Source organism: Hetaerina americana, unplaced genomic scaffold, assembly GCF_022747635.1.
Source record: "Hetaerina americana unplaced genomic scaffold, ioHetAmer1.1.p SCAF_61, whole genome shotgun sequence".
NCBI lineage: Eukaryota > Metazoa > Arthropoda > Insecta > Odonata > Calopterygidae > Hetaerina > Hetaerina americana.
Window position 1 is genome coordinate 2,809,515 of NW_027287217.1, and position 19,460 is coordinate 2,828,974.

Genomic DNA, 19,460 nt, shown 5'->3' on the forward strand with positions numbered 1-19,460 from the left:
TCCATAGGGAGTGCGCCCTTGAGATGGTCCCTTGGACAAGAGCGTCGGAGACGACGCGAATACATGTAAGAAGCCACACAGCCGTCGCAGAAATAGGGGATAATTGACACCGCCATTCGCTAAATGTGCTTCACTCGGATATTACAACTAGAGTCCTAATAACTCTTTGAAAAATTGGAGAAATGTACGAAAAAAATGTGGTGTCCTGATTGAATGTAATAAAAACCCTTTCAGTACTATAAAATACAATAGCGCCCTAAGAACCAAAACTGCCTCTGATTTCCGGATAACATAATGCAGAAGACGGGCGGTTGGAGGTAAATGTTGGAGGTAATCATCTGAGACTTGATCCCAGTGAAATGTTATTTTGCGGAAAATTTAACTTGATGTAAAACAAATCGCTCATACCGGTTGAGAATAAATCAAAGAGAACGAGCGATTCAAAAATAAATCCTGCTATAAAGCCATTTAGGTGTTTCGGATTCGTAGTTCACTGAGGTTTTACCAATTAATAAGGGTAGTAACATGATAAATATCGTAATTACATGTTATACACAAATATTACAACGCTGTACACATCTTATGATTTCTATTTATTTGCAAATAACCTCAAGGTGCTAAAACAAATTTAGATTTGAAATTAATCATAATAACAACTATGGCACAAATAGGATGTACAGTGTTTTTAGATACTCCCTTACAGCTATCATACATATAGACCGTGGAGGTTAGATATAGTCCCCATTATTCTGAATAGTACATAAATGCATATAAAACATTTAACTTGTTCAGTAATTTAATTCTTAGAGAGAAGACTACTTTTCGAGACATTTCAGCCGTTTGAACTAATAAATTGTATTAATTCTCAATTATTTCACTCTAAAGAGTATCTGTCTCATGCAACCCTCATATCTACGAAACACAAGTAGTTATGCATTCATATTCTATCAATGGTTGTTATTTTTCTTGATAAACAAATCTTCCAATATATATCGCCGATAGCTTATCATTCAATAAATTCGAATGAATATATGTTACAATAAGAAGGCATAAATACAGCGGCTTGGCTGCTTGCCAACTGGCATATCCGGCAGTCAACCCATCTGAGTGCCCCAATGCGTCTACAAGTTAACCGTAGCGTGTTTTCACACCAAGACGATCTAAAGTTAATCTAAAAACAGTGGGGCTCACAATTATAACTAACACCCTTGCTCACATCCTTGCCTAGGCTTTCGAAAAACGAAAAATTTTCATGAAACATGATCATTTCTGAGGAAGGCTAAAAACACCATGACTAAACAACATTGCGGCATCATAGGGGTCCAAATGTCATTTATTCTACTTCTAGTATCATTTACATGGGAAATGGGGAAATAATTTAAACTCTGACGGAATACTAACATTTTTTTAAAGGATTATTTTTCTTTCTGTTTAAATGTTGTGCTCTTCTTGGTTTCCTTACGCAGTCGTTGGTGCGTGCTCTGCGTTTGGTGATCCCCATTAGCGGACGTTCGACGGGCGGTTTTATAACTTCCAAGGGGCTGGCAAGTATTTGCTGGCCAGCGACCAGTGCAATGTCCACCCCTGCCATCAAACCACGGTAACGAGGTTACCGAGGGAGGTCAGAGTAACAAGTATCCGAGAGCATGTTCTCAATAAAGGGTCACCTTCTCATCTCCGGGGACCAAAACCGCTTGAAGATACGAAAATGTGTAGTTTACTTCATTTATCCCAGGTCGCGGTTATATTTGTATCACAAATTATGGGATTATTATTGCAGGTTTCGCATTCTGACCTAATATTAAATTAAAATAGAACGTAGGGAATGAATAAATGCTTCAAAACACCTCACATATTAATCCCTGGGATCGCAAGAGCAGCTAGCAATTTCAGCGCCCTCTAATAAGCAAACGAATAGGTGCCCAACGTGCTTAAAACGGAGAAAATGTAGTTAACCATCCAAAGTAAAGAATACTTCAAAGGAGTTTATTCCCTTGAATCGATACAGCACCTTAAAAATAAAACAAGAATCTTTAGGATGTGCCGCTTATGGTGTGCATCTATTAGAAGTAAAAGTTTCTTTCTTATGCCGGAAAAGGAAAGTACCTCTTCCTCTTTTCGACATGAATGTCAAACTCCTTATTTTTTACTAGTTAGTGGAAGTCGTGGATATGCTCCAATTTGGTGAAGTTTTAATTGAAATTGGTACGATACAACTTTGCAAGAGACTTTTTTTTTGCTGCTCTGGAATATATAGCCATCTAGGGACTCCTTTTTTCATGGACTTCTTATCTAGATTTCTTCTCAATTTTATCTTCATCGCATGCATTATTCTTTGCGACACATTATATACTCCAAATATCAAATGCACGCATTAAATAGTATTAAAACATACACTGAGAGTCGCACAGTCATGGATAACACGGCTACTTCCTAGGGAGGTCACCCTGCAAGCTAAACTACACTATTGAGGGGCACAAACTCAGTCACCCCTGGCAAGTAAGGGGACTTGAGGGCTGAGAACGATAAAGCCGTCCCTGAGTGGAGCGGAGAAGGCACACCAGGGACGAAAGATAATCAGACAGACTTCTAAACTACTCGGTGCAAGTTTTAACCCTTTTGCAAGATTAGTCCGGGAGGGGTGAGTGAGCATCGACGAATCGATTGAGACGAATTAAAGGGATGACTCCAAGGCGGAAGGAGTCAGTTTACCTGGACAGGGAATGAGGGTTGAGGAGGGGGTGAAAGGATTCCCTCCACACAGTTTGCGAGGAAATTCAGCAAAAGGAAGAAGGAGGGAGTGTCTGGGGAGTGAAGGTTTGAAAATGGGGAATCCGAGAGGGTGACAGCGGGAGTTGTTCGCCCCATTCAATTAAGGTAGCGGCAAGGCCGGCGCACTACCTTATCCCGTTGCACCCTCCAGTAACCCGGGAAAGAAAACTTCCAATTTTATCGCCGAAAAGACGCTCTCTTACCCTCACGGTCCAACACTCATGGCCGGGCACAGTGTCGCGCTGCGCCGAGTGGGGTGTAACAATCCGCTCCCGAAAGCACGCCTGTCAAAGAGGAAGGGATATAAACAACGAGCGCAGTCAATGTGGGAAACATGGGGGAGGGAAGGCTGGCGATAACTAATGGAAAGTGGCGGGGGGACTAGTGAGACTAGTGCGAGCAGGAACTAAGGGTTGGCTATCTACTGTCTACATGAAAACATCAAAATCCCTTCATAGATATGCACTAAAAACACTTGAAAATATTCTAGATGGATCTTACTTAATTTATGTCTTATGCTACAACAGAAATCCTCAACGTAGTCGCCGCGTACTGTTCATGGTCGATGTGGATGCACTACCTGCCACACACCATGCGGTGGCTCGGAGATTATCATTCAAATGCAGACATTACTCTTTTTTTCTTGCTAAATAAACGAAAAAACGACGCTTTTTTCTTAGTTTTGCCTGGGGTGGAATTTTCTCCCGGGTCGATGTTTCCATATCTTCCGTCGTAATGGGTGGCATGCACGTGTACGCGTGTCAGACACGCTTCTATCCCTTGGAACTCACTCGTGCGTTAGCAATATTCTTCTCAACGTAACACAGTCAGGTTCTCCTACGAAAAGAACATGCAAAGCATTGCTCAGCAGAGTTATTAATGGTTTAAGTCCCGACTTTGTCAATCGACCCTTGAAATGCGGATAGGACATAGAAGTTAGTTGAAACCCAAATGCTTCCCATATTTCAAGCCTACATTTTTGCAATCCTTTCTGAGCTAATGGGGATAGCACAGTTAGGAACAAAGAGCCCCTCGCCCAGAAACACGACTGTGCTCGCATATGCATTTGAAGTCAAAAGGAAGGATTGAGTTTCATCTCTTGGTTCATGAAGATACCCACGTGGGACGTGTCCTTAAAGATGTTCACGCGCCATATCTCGAAATCTTACACCGCATTCCGATCCTTACACAGACGTTAATTTATTGAGACTAGAGAAACTGTTTCCTTAGCGGATAAATATTTTGTGTGTTGGACACCTCGGGGCGGGAGTCGTGCCGTATCATCGATATCAAAGGAGAAAGGAACGAGAGAAAGCCACACGAAATAAAAATGAGAAGGTAAGAGGTGTTGAATAAACAGGATCCGCAACAATGGAGTGCAGATAAGGAGGAAAGAGCTGAGGATATGGGGGAGGGGTTGAAGGAAGGGGTTTGAAGATAGGGTCGAAGGAAGAAGCTTGCGCGAAGGAAGTGTGTGATGAAGGAAGCTCAGCAGAGGAAGAGGTGAGATGTAAGGATAAGAATCCTGCCAGGGTCTTTGGTACAGGAGGTGGAGGGGGGTAAGTAGAAGGAAAAAGACGAACAAGAGCTGTAAAAAAAAAGGGCGTCTGAGTCAGGACTGTTATTTCATCATTTTAATTTCGTTCCCTCCTGTAGGGTTCTCCAGTCCGCGACCATTTTAAGCGCTCATAAAGAGAGGAGCGCCGTAAACAGGCGTACATTGCTAACGAAGGTCTGCGCGGCGCATTAAAATGTTTGACTCAAGTGTTTCGTTCGCTTCCCACCTGGGTATTCCGGCGTCTCGCCCGAGGAAAAAAAAATTTTGTCCTACGACCCCCATGGAATCTCATTTTGTCCCTGTTGCAAGAATTATGTTGCCGACGAGTAAACCGGATAATAAAACTGAATTCCCGAAAGAGTTGTTTTACTTTCCACGCGAAAGAGGAATTTCTCCTTCAGACTACGAATTCACCAGTGGAGACGGTCATGGGCAAAAATTCACGATGTATTTTTTTTTTGACAAAAGGGTAATTAATTGTTTCATTTCCGTGGGCTCTGGTGGATTAAAAAAAATGCCACATAGACGTTTTTAGGTGGCTAACGAGTTTGGTCCGCAAATTAATTTCAGAGAGGTCGGGCCATTTCAGGCGCGATGAGGAGGAGGATAAGTTTCGAGGTCCGAATCTAGTCCACGACCGAGAGTACGTATGCTCACGTAAAAGTTTCCCATCTCTCGCCAACGAAAATCAACTAATGAAATCCTTCATGCTGAGTAAAGTACACTTATATCTGCGGAATACGCAAGATATCACGAGGATCGGTAACTTCTCCTTTCCTACTCCAACGACCTCCCTACCCGCCATCATAGAACTGTCCAAGAAAAGCTTCGAAAGTCTTCGGAGAAAAATTTTTTATTTACGCTTATTCAAACCTTTGGCTCGGTTGGGGGTATATCGTATATGTGGTGGACATAAAAGGGCTGGTAATTAACGTACACACGGTGAAAGGGCTATCGAGGGTAGAGGAGGATTGGGAGTGCGCGTGAGGACTGGAAAGGGGTATGGGAGACGTAAGGTGTTTGGTCGAAGGAGAGAGAGTGGGGTGAATTGGGACGTGGAGAGGTGGGAGGACGAAATGTAGGTTAGAGGCTAGGATGCACGAGGATGCGCGGGTTTTGGGGGAATCGGGGGCTTTGGAGGTAGTGGTGGGAGTGAGGGGACTGATAGAGATTAAGGGCGAGAGTCTGGAAGGGTAAAAAGAGGGTGGAGGAGAGGGTAATTAGAGGGCTGGCGGTACGTAATGAGGGACGAACGGCACGGGAGATAAGCAGATGAGAAAGGGATAAAGTGGGGCGGGGAAAAAGGTGGGGCGGGGGAGGCCCGGAGGTGGAGGGAGGACGGTGGGGGTGGATTTAGAGAGGAGGGCGAGGGGAGGAATTAAGGAGGGTTAAAGCGAGGACCGATGAAATGGGGTTGAAAGCGGAGTGGATCGGAGTCCCTCTCTCGCCTTACCTCACCTCTCCCGCCCTCTCCGGTTCCCGGCAAAGAGCTTTCCGGTCCCTTTCCCTTCTCCGACAGACGGGAGGAGAGGAAGGGAAGGAAGGAGGAGGAGACCGGAGAGGGAGATTGGTCTTCGGTCGCATTTCAAATCCCCCCTTCCACCCCTCCCCCCCGCTCTGTCCCAGAGGGGGATGGGCCAACCACCCCACGGGAAGTGAATTTCAGCTGTGTAAATCAGAACCACCAGGCCATATTGTCTTAAGCGAGATGCCACTTATCGCCAGAAAGCGATGCGAAATGTCTTGTAACTCCCAAGCCTAAACGCAGCCTTACACCTCGTAGGGTCGATTAGTGTTTAACTTGGTTTCGTAAGCTAAGAAGGGATTTAGCGTTATCCAACCCTCGACGTGACTTTTGCAGTCATTCGTACAACATACCTACGCTTTCTAACGTAAGACATGAACAGTCATCGTGGCAAAATTTCTCGCATAAGCGGCATTAAAATATATTCCGACGAAACTGATTCATTTATATGCATTTTAACTATTAAAAGTACGATTGCATGGTCGCTGACAACCACGGCGACAAGTGATTACAGAATATTCTCACGCAATTTAGAATATATTCCGGAATTGTTAATGTACCTGTAATGCGGATTCTAATGAAATATTCAAGAATGTACAGTATTTAATTTTTGGAAAAAAATAAATGATAAACATGGCACTAAATGTAAAGCAGAAGAGAGTAAATTTAGTTACACGGAATAAATCAATGAGGAATTCGTTACTGCTAGAGTTAACCTATAGTAAAAGGTCAACGCGCAAGGATTTGCGGGTCTGTTCCTAAGAGACCTTGGCTTCCTTAGACGGGCTGTAGTACAACCTAATGAGAAAGTAAAGGAGATAATTTGTATCTCATTGACGAAAAACCACTTTTTGGAATATGCTACAAGCATTTTTTATCCATCGGAGAACGTGATAGACGAAATGAATAGATGGAAGTTCAATGATGATTCACTTAATTTGAGGTAACTTTTAGTCCAAGAAATGAAGTGCAACTGCTAGCAAATCTAGGGCGGGAATGACTCCAAATACGAAGATAAAAATCGAGAAATATACAGTAAATCTGAGTTATTTGCGACAGAGGAGCAATTATTAAGGAATCACGCGGGAAAAACAACAAAATTTAACCGCCTGGACCACATACTATGATGTTGTACGTCGAAACCCGGGGGGTTTCTAAATAAAATTATATAGAATTACAAAGTTGTAACCTTTTCAATATAAAATTTAAACACTCCAACAACCATAGATGACGAAATAAATGTTAATCGGACGTTCATTTTATGAGCAAATAACATTCACCCGAATATACATTATAAAGGCTGATACCTCAAAACCCTTGCCATACCCCCACGCGGCGGATCAGTCGGTGAGGGAGATGCAAACAAAAGAATGAAATCTTTGACACGTACAGTTAGTTGCCTTAGAGATTGTACCATAAGAGGACGGAGTAAGTTATGTCGTTACTTTTTTGGACCATGCCAATTTCACTCTCCTTTTTGGCCTATAGATAATCATGGCCTTAAGTTATCAACTTTATAATCACTATGCAGTGATCCGACATTCTACGCACTATTTCCTTCGCTCAGCCTATGTTCTTTGGAAATCTTAATAAATTTATTTTTTAATCGAAATGGCTCATTACATTTTTTAGGAAAAAGCATGAGGTAGCAACATGAAGCACAAATGAAACCCATTTAAAAATGTAAAAAATAATGATGAATTACAATCTTTCTCGCTTGTTGACCCTAATTGCTGTTTTATGTAATATCAAAACTTCCTTCCTAAGGAATTAAATAAAACGATCTCTAGGGAAAACTATTTTAAATTAAGCTACTTTTATCCGAAGCGGGTGAATTTTAAAATAATCCCTACGGGTAATACGTACAGTACGGAAATATATGGTGCATGCCTGAGGAGAAGAGCTCTCAAGTGTCCATCATGCATTAAACGTGGTTCAGTCATGGTGGATTCCTTCATCAAAGGAATCCACCAAGGATTGGTGTGGGTGGTGTATGCATTGTGATATCTCTTCAAAATAGGTTTAGGATGCTCGTTAGGCTCTCTGAGAAGCAAATGATTTTAATCACCACCAAGCATTGAAAATGTAGATAATGAAGTACTTAAATGGCAACCGAATTACGTCATCTACTTGAAAGTGAGGCAATCTTTGAGGGAATGTCTGCTATATTTTGCGCAATTAGCAAGGTAAACAGACTTTTTAACTTGACGACCGTTCAAAATAACGTAGATTACGACGGATTTTATTCCATTATATCCTATAATTATGTGGTATTTTGAGACTGAGAACGTTAAGTTGAAGAAGCATAGATTCCTCGAAGAAAAATGAGATATTGTCAAAACTATTAAAATTTAAATTCGTGCCAAAAATTTCGGAAAATAATAATCAGCATTTTGAAAGAAAACGAACGAGGATTTATTGTCATGTCTTCAAAAAATCTTTTGCACATTCGATTGTTTTCATGATAAAGGATATTCTCTGAATTAATTAACTTGAAATAAAAATATCGGGAATTACTTTCAATTATTTACATTAATTAATTATATATTTGTTCAGAAAATAACTACCATAACCCGCAAAGAAATTACACACTTTGAAGCGAATCGCCATAAAAAACCAACCAATAGGAGCAACAAATCCAAGTCTTTAATAAAACGCGACTTTTTCGCCTTCGTGAATGCCTATAAACAATTCACGAAAAACGAGGAGACCAGCCAGCAATGAACAATGCAACCAGGTGGAAAAAAACCATCCAACCAAAAATTTGACGCAAATTTTTCTACCCCGCTGCGCACTGACAAAAATCTTTGCGGTGCTTGCAGATGCGCCTCGCATCTCCCACCAAGAGGGGAACACTTATAAAAGGGATGGAGTTTTAATTGTCGAGACAATTGTATCGATCGATGCGGATAACCTTTGGAAGCATAAACTGAAATGCCAAAAAACAATAGAGACGAGGCTTTGGGTATCGGTTTAAGCCGAGGATAGCTTTGAATGCTTTTGCGAAACGCAGAATGCCAATGGACAACGCCCTCGAATACAATGGAACGACGGATGCAGGTTTGGTGGGAGAGAGGGAGGGCAAAGGGAGAGAATGGCCCGGCGAGAACAAGAGTGGAAAAGGGAACACCAAAAGGGCCCAGTCGCTCAAAAATTCCGACGGAAAATTGGTTTAATTAACAGCGAACTCTTTAGGGTGAACATGGAAAGACGAAAAGCCCGAGGGATGCAGCGCAAAACTTGGGCTATTTTTTGCATTAAAAATTAATTTAATAGCAGAGAAGGGGATGATTCTGAAACAAAGAATTCGCACAAGAGAAGGAATATTGGGAAACTCATACATTATATTTTGCATGCTTTCTTTGTAACCAAAAAGTGCTGCAATCCTTTTGGAGGGGCAATCCTTTTAATTGGTGGGTAAATGACTGTTATAATCGATTGGTCGATTTGTCATACGCCAAGCTAATGAATGACCAGGGGTGAATGCAATTGCTGTATTGCTTATTATCTGAGAATATGCCGCAAATACTTACCATATATACATTTTATTGTTCTCTATATATACCTTTTATTGTTCTCTCTTCACTGTCATTTAATTTGAGTAGGTGTAGGTGTATTCTTAATTTATATATGTATATGTATGTATGTAAGGGTGTATACGTGCGTAATTATGTATGTATTTATGTATGTGTATGCATGCATGTATGTATGTTTATGTGTGTATGTATGTGTGTGTGGATATGTATTTATATGTGTAGGTATGTGTATGCATATATGTATGTATGTGTGTGTATGTGTATGTATGGGTATGTGTGTGTAAATATATATAGTATATATATATACTTTTTCTTTTCGATGTGCAAATCTGTGCTAAATGAATTTATATCTGTCTATATGTATTTATGTGTACATATGAATGTAACTACAAGTTTAATGCCTAATATAATATGTATACGACGATGGGTTAAATGGAAGAAGGGACCATTTGGTCTCAATTTCGCCCAAATAAAGACATCTATCTATCTATCTATGCATACAGGTATAAACCCGATGTATGTGTTGGTATGTAAACCTTGATTAAAAGACAATGAGGAGCAAAAGAAGATAATAATGAACACATTTTCAATCAGAACACAGTGAACGAAAAGATCCGCCAAAGACTTCATTCACCTTGAACAGTTTTTATCGAATGCAATTATATGAAATCTCATTAAAACACCTCCGACTAAAGTGGTCTCATTTTATATTTTAATTCCCTGTTTCCATCAGAAAACACAATAAATCTTTAATCGATTTTTATAATTATGAAATTCAAAGGCACTTTACGCCTTGGAACAACCGATTTTCGGTTATCGATCCTCGAAAACGTGAATGTTAACCTCACAACATTTTTTCCATCACCAGTAATCCGTTTGCTATAATTTTTATTTCTAACATTCTAAAGGGAAGTTCAAAGAAAATAATAATAATCACGAGAGCAGTACTTTCCAAAGAGAACGTTTTGAAAAAAATGTGCGGCGTTGAAAACATTCATCCGAATCTAAAATACCTTCCAACAGCCTGTATCGAAATTAATTTTTTTTTGATCCGCCGTAATTAATTTGCAGTCTTTTTTTTAAGTACGCTTCAATATTCCCCACCCCGCTTTTTGTATATTTTTCAATTTACTCATTCATTTGAAACGAGCCACGTCGAAACCCTTAAGCATCTGGTGTAAAATTGGTATTTAGAGTAAAAAAATCAATAGGCGTATAAACCAATTTTCATTGAGCTCTCAGGGGAAAGGGAAAAGAGGGGAGGAGAGCAGTGGGGGTGGGGGGGGGTAAACGGGGAGAGAAACGTGTGGCGGACACGATGAATTTCTAGCGCATTGTAGGAGTGGGGGAGGAGGAGGTTTGCGGGTGGTGGAAGGAGGAGAGAGAAGTGAAATTGGGGGAGATAGGTTAAGGTGCATTCCTGGGAGGGCAGGGCAAAAGGGGGGGATCCGACGTGAATTTTAAAGAGGTACGAACTCGAGGGCCTTCGGTTAAGGGGAATGATAAAACAATGCCCCCTCCACATCCCCAAAAACGTAAACCCCACCATCCGACCTGACCCAACCCTCCCCAACTCTAAATCGCCCGATCCTTTGGCCCAGAACCGGAGGATTCGAGAAAAAAAATTTACTAGAATATTAAAAAAAAAATTAACGTGTGGGGACGTTACTTTTTTTTCACGCCGGGTAGGAAACGTAAACGGTGCCAGGAAGGAGAGAAAGGAGACGGGAGGTGGCGGTAGTGGAGGGATGAGGTGAAAGTGGGAAGGTTGGCGGGGCGGGGGAGGGGGACGTCGGCGGCGAGGAGCGAAGCAGGTGTGGGTTTAAAGGGAACGGCGATGCGCAGTCGGAAGGGGTCTCGGAGGGAGGGGAGAGAAAACAGGGTTCGGCGAGGAGGGCGGCGGGGGCGCGAAGGGGCAGGGATCGGGGGTATTCGGGGGAGGGGGGACAACAAAGGGTCACAATGCGGCAGCAGCAGCTCGGGAGATAGGGAGGGAGAGAGAGGGAAAGAAGAGGATTATGGAACGGAGGGAAATGACAAAGGGATATAAGTTGTGCCGTAGGTTTGGCGGTGGGGGTGGGTTTGGGGGTGGGGAGAGAAAGGAGTTTTGAGGCGCCGGGGTCTGCCGTGAGAGGGAGGGAGAGAGAGTGTTGTGGGGTTGGGGAGGGGGGGTGGAAGGGTTTGGTGGGAGCGAGCGGTGGAAGGCGAAATTTGTAGAGATAAATTGGGGGAGTAAGGGAGTCGGGGTTCCAGGGGGCGGGGGAGGGGCGGGGACCGGGGAGGGAGCGAAATGGAAAAGGGATATAATTTCAAACCTTCCACGATTTTCGTCTCCGTCGGCGCTCGAGTCTTTTCCGGGTCAACAAATGAGCAGCGGAATGCAACATCGGCTGGCGCTCACGGATATCTGATGGACGCAGAACAGCATGGGAACGCAAGCATCGCATAAACTAAGAGCATTTAAAAAAAAAGGCACTCCATCCAAATACCCTATTGGTTCAAACTCACTACTCACTAACTTCTCACTTTTTTGCAGCATGATGAATAATGGAACTCAGATATAACGTTTTTGAAACTTCCAAAAAAAATCATTTCCATAATATGACGAGAAAAATGTTTCATTTTTAAAAGAAACTGCGAAATAAAGCAGTTAATGGTATAAATGAATCGAGTTAAACCCATTGAGCTTTCTTGATTCCTCTTTAAAATAATTGACGTATGATAAAATGTAATACTATGTAATTTCAAAGTTCTTTTAGTAAATCCAATATCAAGCTGTTGCTGATAATATTTCATAACCTCCAAAAAACCTGATTAGTTCGACTCATAGGATTATATTTACATATATACGGAATGTGGGGAAAGATAACACCTTAATAGTCACTGATTATAATGTATTTCGTTTTTAATCATATTGGGGGGATTGAGATAGTAAGGTGGTTAACTTACAGGCTTCCCACCGTGAGGGCCCGGGTTCGAATAGACTTTTTTCATCGGTACCTCGATCCCCACTTGAGGTGTTTTGTAAAGAGGACTTTGAGTGAGTACGACGTCCATCGGATGGGACGTTAAACTTCTGACCTCTAGGGGCGCTTTTCGACATGAGTAGACTAATGCAGACGTCAGGTTTCTCTCCACCCTTCCTTTCCCATCCAACCCTAGTGGCACAAATGGCCTTAGCTGTCGATTGCCTCCCATTAAACTAGTACTTCATATTAGGTAATCATAAGTTGAATTTCTATGAAAAAATGATCCTACCGAAGCTGATATTAGTATATATATATATGTATATGTTTTTTAAGAATACATAAAATAAATTATGTTATTTAAAAAACTATGCATTATTTTAAGTTTAAGCCAAGGCAGTTAAATCACCGAGTATTTAAACTAGTAGATCTAATAATTTACAAAGCAGTAATCGCATATAGCCCATAAATTCCTAAAATTAGTTATTCTACAAATCTTCGAAAATCCACATTACATGAGTAAAAATATTTTGTTATTGTGGTGTAGACGACAAATGAAATATTATTATTGCCATTAATAAACCAATACAAACGTCAAAGGTTTCGTCATGGATGAAAAGTAGTCTCTTTCAAATACTAATTTTCTTTGCTACGTTTGAACATCTACCCTAATTTGAATTATTAAATTTGGTTAAAAGAAGTCTCACGCCAATATATTCCCCAAAAATATTATTTCGAATCCATTCAGTATGAATTTTACTGTAGGCGTTTCAAATTGGCACCAATCAAATTATTTTTTTGTTTTCATATCATCCTTATTAACTAATTAAGTTGCTTCAGCTTGAGTATGAGGTAGTCGCTTTAATGAAACTGATGTTTGCATGTTTTACACAAATGACAATAGAAGACTGGATACCCTTTTCCAATAAGCAAAAAAATATCATGTTTTTCTTCCCCCATATCAAATCAATCTTTAAATTATTTTCCTTTTTTTACATAAAATGGCAAAACCTGTGCAAGATTGCCATTGGCCAGCGGTTACTGCATGCCTCATCATTTCTTTGTTAACAGTCACTTCTTTCCTTTGTTCAAATTGTTTAGATTTTAAGATGCGATATTGCGAAAGTTGATTTAATTTACATTCTAGCAAATAAGGATGACTGCATTGCTGCGGAATAAATATTATTTCAAGCGAGTCCTTAACACTGCATTTTGCGAGTTTTCACGACAAATTTCATCAATACATTTTCCGGAACATTTCACAATTCGGGCTTGTTTCAGGATACATTTGTTGGATGGAATGATTCATACTTCCATAATTGATAGAAAGAATATCGTAATAATATGCTATTGCTCGGAAAGAGCCGGTGGACCCGACACATCGAGCATGAAAGTCTCACCACAAATTTCCACTGGACAGAACTCTTTGAAGAAGGCCTTCAACTGACTGAGGTTTACATATGACTCAGAACGTTTCCACCCATCGACAGCCTTTTCGCAACTGTTTAGTAGGTTTGATACAGAAGAATTATTTAGTACCATAAAAACCATACTTTTAACACAAAATTGCCCATTTAAAATGATAAAACAAGCATAATTCCTCATCATCATGTATTCACGGTTTGCCTTGATTTATTATTCGTCGCGATCGAAATTGTAGCGAGCAGAATTCTTGAGGGTAGAAAACACCTCAAAGTTCTCTACACTCTGTATAAATATAGAAACTCATTGCAAACCCTATGCGGAGAACACTCCAAAGTTCGCTACACCACTTGAGCAAGGCAGTTGCGCACAACTTTCTGACGTGCGTACACTCAGAATGCTTGGCCGTGGTATGAGGATCATGCCCGAGGACTGTCTGAGGCAGCGGAAGATGACTGAGAAATGGCTTCACGCAGTTTCCTTCAATGCGAAACTTCAGCAACGCACTCAACCCCCAAGCGGTGAGATGGAAACATGACGCGAAGTCGTCCCTCCCAAGCGCTGACGACTGCAAGGAGCGATCGGAGCAACTCTCGAAGACCGGGCCCTAGGCACCTTGGTGGGTGGTGGCTCCGTGACATTAAACGCTCAAATTGGAACGTCTTCTTACAACCCTTCGGTCTAAACCAGAGCTATCCTTTAAACATAAATCAGATGATCTTAATTGACTGTCATATTTTTACGCGCGTGAATTTTTTTACGAGGTGAAATAGCTAAATATAGTATACTTGAATGCTACGCTGCAAGCGACCGCTTCGGTGTTTGGTAGAGACTAATTACCCATCAGGTATGCAACAATATATTTAAATATTCCTTAAGGGAAAGATATCTACTAAACAATACAATATGCGTAGTAAATCTAGCTATCCAGGGGTTAACAATCCTTACCACGGTATTTAGCTATCAATAACCAGATCAGGATCTTATATACGGTTGTGCCGATCTTTAAAATTCTGAAGTATCCGTTTCTGGGATTCCAGAGCTGGGTCATGATAATGAGATACTCCCTTATGTCACCAATTATATGTAATTCACAATATACTTTAGATGTCTGTTTATCGCAAAGGGTGCATTCTTGAAATTTCACAAACGAGATAACCATATGAGGGCCCACAATCAGAAGAGAAACAGTAAAATGAAGCACCACTCCTGTGGCCAACACTTTTGCGAGCTAATAGGCAGAATGTGAGGCGATGCTAGCAACGGATCACACGCTAAATTTCATTCGTGAAAAAAAATGTATTTCACGGAACACGAAAACGACAAGGAATCCCATTAAAAATCTATGCAATCTGGAAATATCACAAAGCTGAGACAGACAGGAAGATGCAGGAAAAGACTATTATTGAAAGAGTTAGGGGTAATCTTATTCTTTTCCTCGGTGCATATTTCTGAGCGGGAAAAGATGATGGATCACTCAAGGAAATTGCCACAGGTAAAAATCTTTGGAACAGAAAAGGAAGAAGGTGAGTGCCTACTTTTCAAAAAACCGACTTTTAACGTTGAGTGACGTTCAGAAAAAAATGCGGCATGCCGGGCGCTTGTTGATATATGGTTTTAGGAAAGTAATAGGTCGTTAGGATATTTTATTGAAACCACAAAGCGCACAAAATAAATTCCGACTTTGATGGAAAAAAATACATCAGTTCCCAGTTCTTGGAAGGGAAAATACATGAATTTTCATCAAAGAAAAACCAAGCTCAGATCTAACGCATAATTTATGTTTACAGAGAATTAAAAAATCTTCGAGAGCTAAATCTCGCAATCGATTTCCTCATGCATTACTACGGACCTATGGCATTAAAACATATTTCATTCGTCACTTTGTGGAATGTAGTCATCTCTTAATGAGGAAAAAAAACGCTGTTGCACCCGCGCAGCGTTCTATAAGCACCAACCGGGTTTCGGCAGCGAACACCTTGAAAAGGATTGTGCACAACCTGATTCGACGAATTGAATTTTTGGTGTAAATTCCATAAAAGTCTTATTTCCTTATGCAGCGCCATGGCATTCGCTTTACGGTTAAGATTCGTGCGACAATAAAACGGTGACAAAAGCGTGTATAGAGCCTCGCTCGTTAGCGGATATATAATGAAGAGGATACCGGAAAGTGTTCTCACTGGTACGAGGCACACTCGTACCGCCTTCGATGGAATATCACCGACGATCAGAGGTAACGGTAGAGGCGAGGATAGAGCCATCCTAGGGACTAAAGGCATGTTCTCGACGAGCCGGCGAGGTGATAGCAGAAAGAAATCCACTTCGCACTCGAGAGGGGCTCGTGACAAAATCACAAGGGAATTAGCTACCGGTTACAACGACGAGTGCTCAGGGTCGGATAGGGCGACAAGGTGACGGAGTTCGAGGTGTGGCTGGGGTCCGGAGATAGTGCGGGTGTATAAATTGGAATGTAAATAGGGGATGGGGGATGAAAGTCCCTTGGGGAGAAGCTCCCGAGGAAGGAGAATGAATATGGAGCCTGTCAAAATACCCGAAAATGAAATGTTAGGAAAAGAAAAAAAATGAACAAATCCGGGTGGGAATAAAAAAGGATTGATGGTAAAGGCGTTAAATTCCCTTACCACCACTGCCGATCCCCCCCCCCCTCCCTGCCCCCAACAACCCGCCGTGCACCCCGACGAGCAGTGCGCTCGGCATAAAATAAGCTCTCCTCCCCGCTCGACCCGAATTTTCAATTTTCAAGGGTAACATCTTGGGAGGAGGGGTGGAACGAAATAAAAAGACCTCCCGCCTCGATGGGCGCGAGGTGTGGGAGGGGCGACGGAGGGAGGACGGTTAGGGAGGAGAGAGTGGGTGACCTGGGAGGGACGTGGGGTGGGGTGAGGCCGCCGCAAAAGCGCAGCGGCAGTGCGAGCGAGATTGCGGCGGCCTCCCGTTTTCCTTGGTTTGCGAATCGATGATAAATGGTCCGCCTCACGCGCTCTGTTTGCTGAGATTTCGAGTCGGCGATAAGGACAGCGTTATTGTCTTCAGATGTTTAGCACGTTAGCGACGCCGAGAGATGAGAGCTCCTGACATGGCGGTACTTTCGCGGTGCTCAAGGCAAAGCAATCAGAGGCAGGGGGTGACGAGAGAAATGGAGCCCAGCCACCTTCATTGAGGAGGGTACTTCGGAGTAGTACGAGTAGGTAGCTATAGTCCCCAGGGCATGCCGGGTGCACCACATTCAGACGAGCTGTCAAACCGACATCATTCAGTTAAGGTCATTTCCGTTTCGCGCCTTATTTCGCAAGGGAAATCACCTTATATTCGACCGTTCTCCATTGCTTTCGTTTAAATATTGGGTCGGGTTCACAATGAATCATTCATTTGATGCCGATCCTCACAGGAGTTATCTACAAGTAGCCCTCATAGGCATAGCCACTATGAGTCGGATTGCTTTTCATATTTGATCAGCGCTCATGAACTTGAAATTCAAACTGTCTAGAAACCTACGATAGATCGTAACCTGCCTAGAAATATTTTTGTGTACTACAATACCTTACGAGCGAGTTCACATCTAAGGCTGTATCTTACATATACTATGTTTACGATCATCGAGCATGATCGTTCCAGATTTTCAGCAGCGTACATATGTAGTGGTTGAAAAGTGAAATTAATGCTTAAATATCGATCAGGAACTGTGTCAAATAGAGAATTGTTACAATTACGGTATTATTAAAACTGGGCTCCTAATACAAACAAGAATCCCCTTAGCTTCATCTCAATGGTCTGAGATAAAATTAATTGCTGACAAGACCACTTCATATTTTTCGTCACACAAGTCCAAAAAATAGCTATTATTCTTGGCATTATGTTTCTGACAGATAACGCAGCAATTAACATTTTGTGATAGTAACCGGACGAAATCAAAATCTTTGTGGATGGATTTTTTTTACCTAGGGAATAAAAGTTGTAACCATATCATAGTAACAATTCATTATCTAAAAAGTTGCGAAAGTTAAAAATATCAGGTGTAGCCAAAATATCCTTTAAGAATAAAAAATCTTCATTTTTTAATTTATGCCTTTAAATAGACTAATTATATTCAGTAAAGATTCAACTAAAGTTTCAATGCTGATACATTTGGATTAGCAATAATAAAAGACATTTTAGATCTTTTAAATGAATAGCTCCCATCCCCACCCCCTTTTCAACCTTCTGCCAATCAAGTTTACGGTCTCGGCTATGCCGTTTTCAATGAAGAATACCTTACCCACGGCCTGGTCTATTAAGTTTTTGATTGGCGCGAAAAATCGCTATTAACGGAGTTGCCAAAAAATATTAGGCAAGCTGTAGTTATTTTTCGTTGCATATATCTTAATTTCGTTTTAAGTGACCATTGCCTGCTCAATCTGGCGGGAAAACGGATTTTTATCACCGTAATCATCGTTAATATTTAAATTCTAAGGTTGGGTTTTCTGCAGCCATTATTTCTTCGCTATTCAGTGTTAATTCCTTCACCTCCAATAGCTTTTCCCTTAAACGTCCTTTTTAATTTGTCCGCCGTATTTTCTCGAAGGATTTTCTCTTAAATTCCCTTTTACTATGTTTATGACTAATCCATTATTCCTCAAGGTGTACCTAATTCATCAAATTATTCTTTGCCGCTAGAGTTTCCATTTTTTCTTTTCCTCTTCTGCTCTTCTACCCAATTCCTCTTTTCTCACCCTATCTGTCGATTTCATCTTCAGAATTTTCCTCCAGCCTTTTCCTCAATGACCTTTATTTTTTGCTGATAAGGGAGATATTAAAAATCTTTGCCTTACATGTAAAGCCAAATTTAATGCAGGTACGGCCTGAGTTGTTTCAGAAGTTAACTACGCTACATCTCGTAATATCTTCAATATTCATGTTCGCAGACCGGCCACCAGTGGTGACATTGCATACATTCATAGCAAGTGGAAGAAAAAACATTCGGCCAAGATCAACATGCAAACCATTGGGATGGTGTGAGCCAGGAGATGCATTCACACCTGGCACACACAGTAGGAGTTACAATCACCGCGGATGAATATGAGTTGTTACAAGTCTGTCGTATTACATTATAAAAAAACAGTTGTAGAGAGAATATGCCAGCATAGAAAAAATACTTGACATCATTTTAAATGTAGCTAGTAAAAGAGAAAAAGAAACACCGAAAGTCTACAAAAGAAAAGATAGGTGATAGAGTATGAACTTCCTGCTGTGCTGCTCCAGTTAAAGAAAGGAAGAACGGAAAGAAACGTATGAAAGCTTCTAAGATTATACCGCCAAAATACGCCATTTAATCTTTATTCTTATAACTACTACGAATTGGTAATACGATGAGTTACTTAAGGAATTTCTAACAGAATAAAAACGCTTTCATTTATTTCCAAAATTAATTTACGGAAACGTAACAATATACAAATTAGCAACGTGTTTCTCGATCTTTGAGAGGAGTGGAGCGGGTGTCGGGAAGGTGGCTCGAGTTCCCAACCGCCCCCGCATGACTCATCAACACCTCCCGCCCTTTAAGTGAGGGAGCGGCGAGGGTGATGTCGAGGAGTAGTGGGGGGGGTGGAGAGAGAGGCGAGGGTGGAGGGAGCTCGAATTCGCGCGCTGGTGGGACTTTCGCCGTCTCGACTGCGAAGAGACTT

At 41.4% G+C, this 19,460-nt stretch overlaps 1 protein-coding gene across 1 annotated transcript in view; it reads right to left on the reverse strand.

Annotated features, from left to right (window-relative positions):
• LOC139695644 (trehalose transporter 1-like protein) overlaps positions 1-3,056 on the reverse strand; it is a gene marked incomplete at its 5' end in the record, with an annotated part of 263,322 nt that extends 260,266 nt beyond the window's left edge. The window contains one exon of the mRNA XM_071594454.1: positions 2,976-3,056. Coding sequence (XP_071450555.1) covers positions 2,976-3,056 — 81 coding nt within the window. The remainder of the gene's footprint in view (positions 1-2,975) is intronic.
• Positions 3,057-19,460: the final 16,404 nt, after the last annotated feature.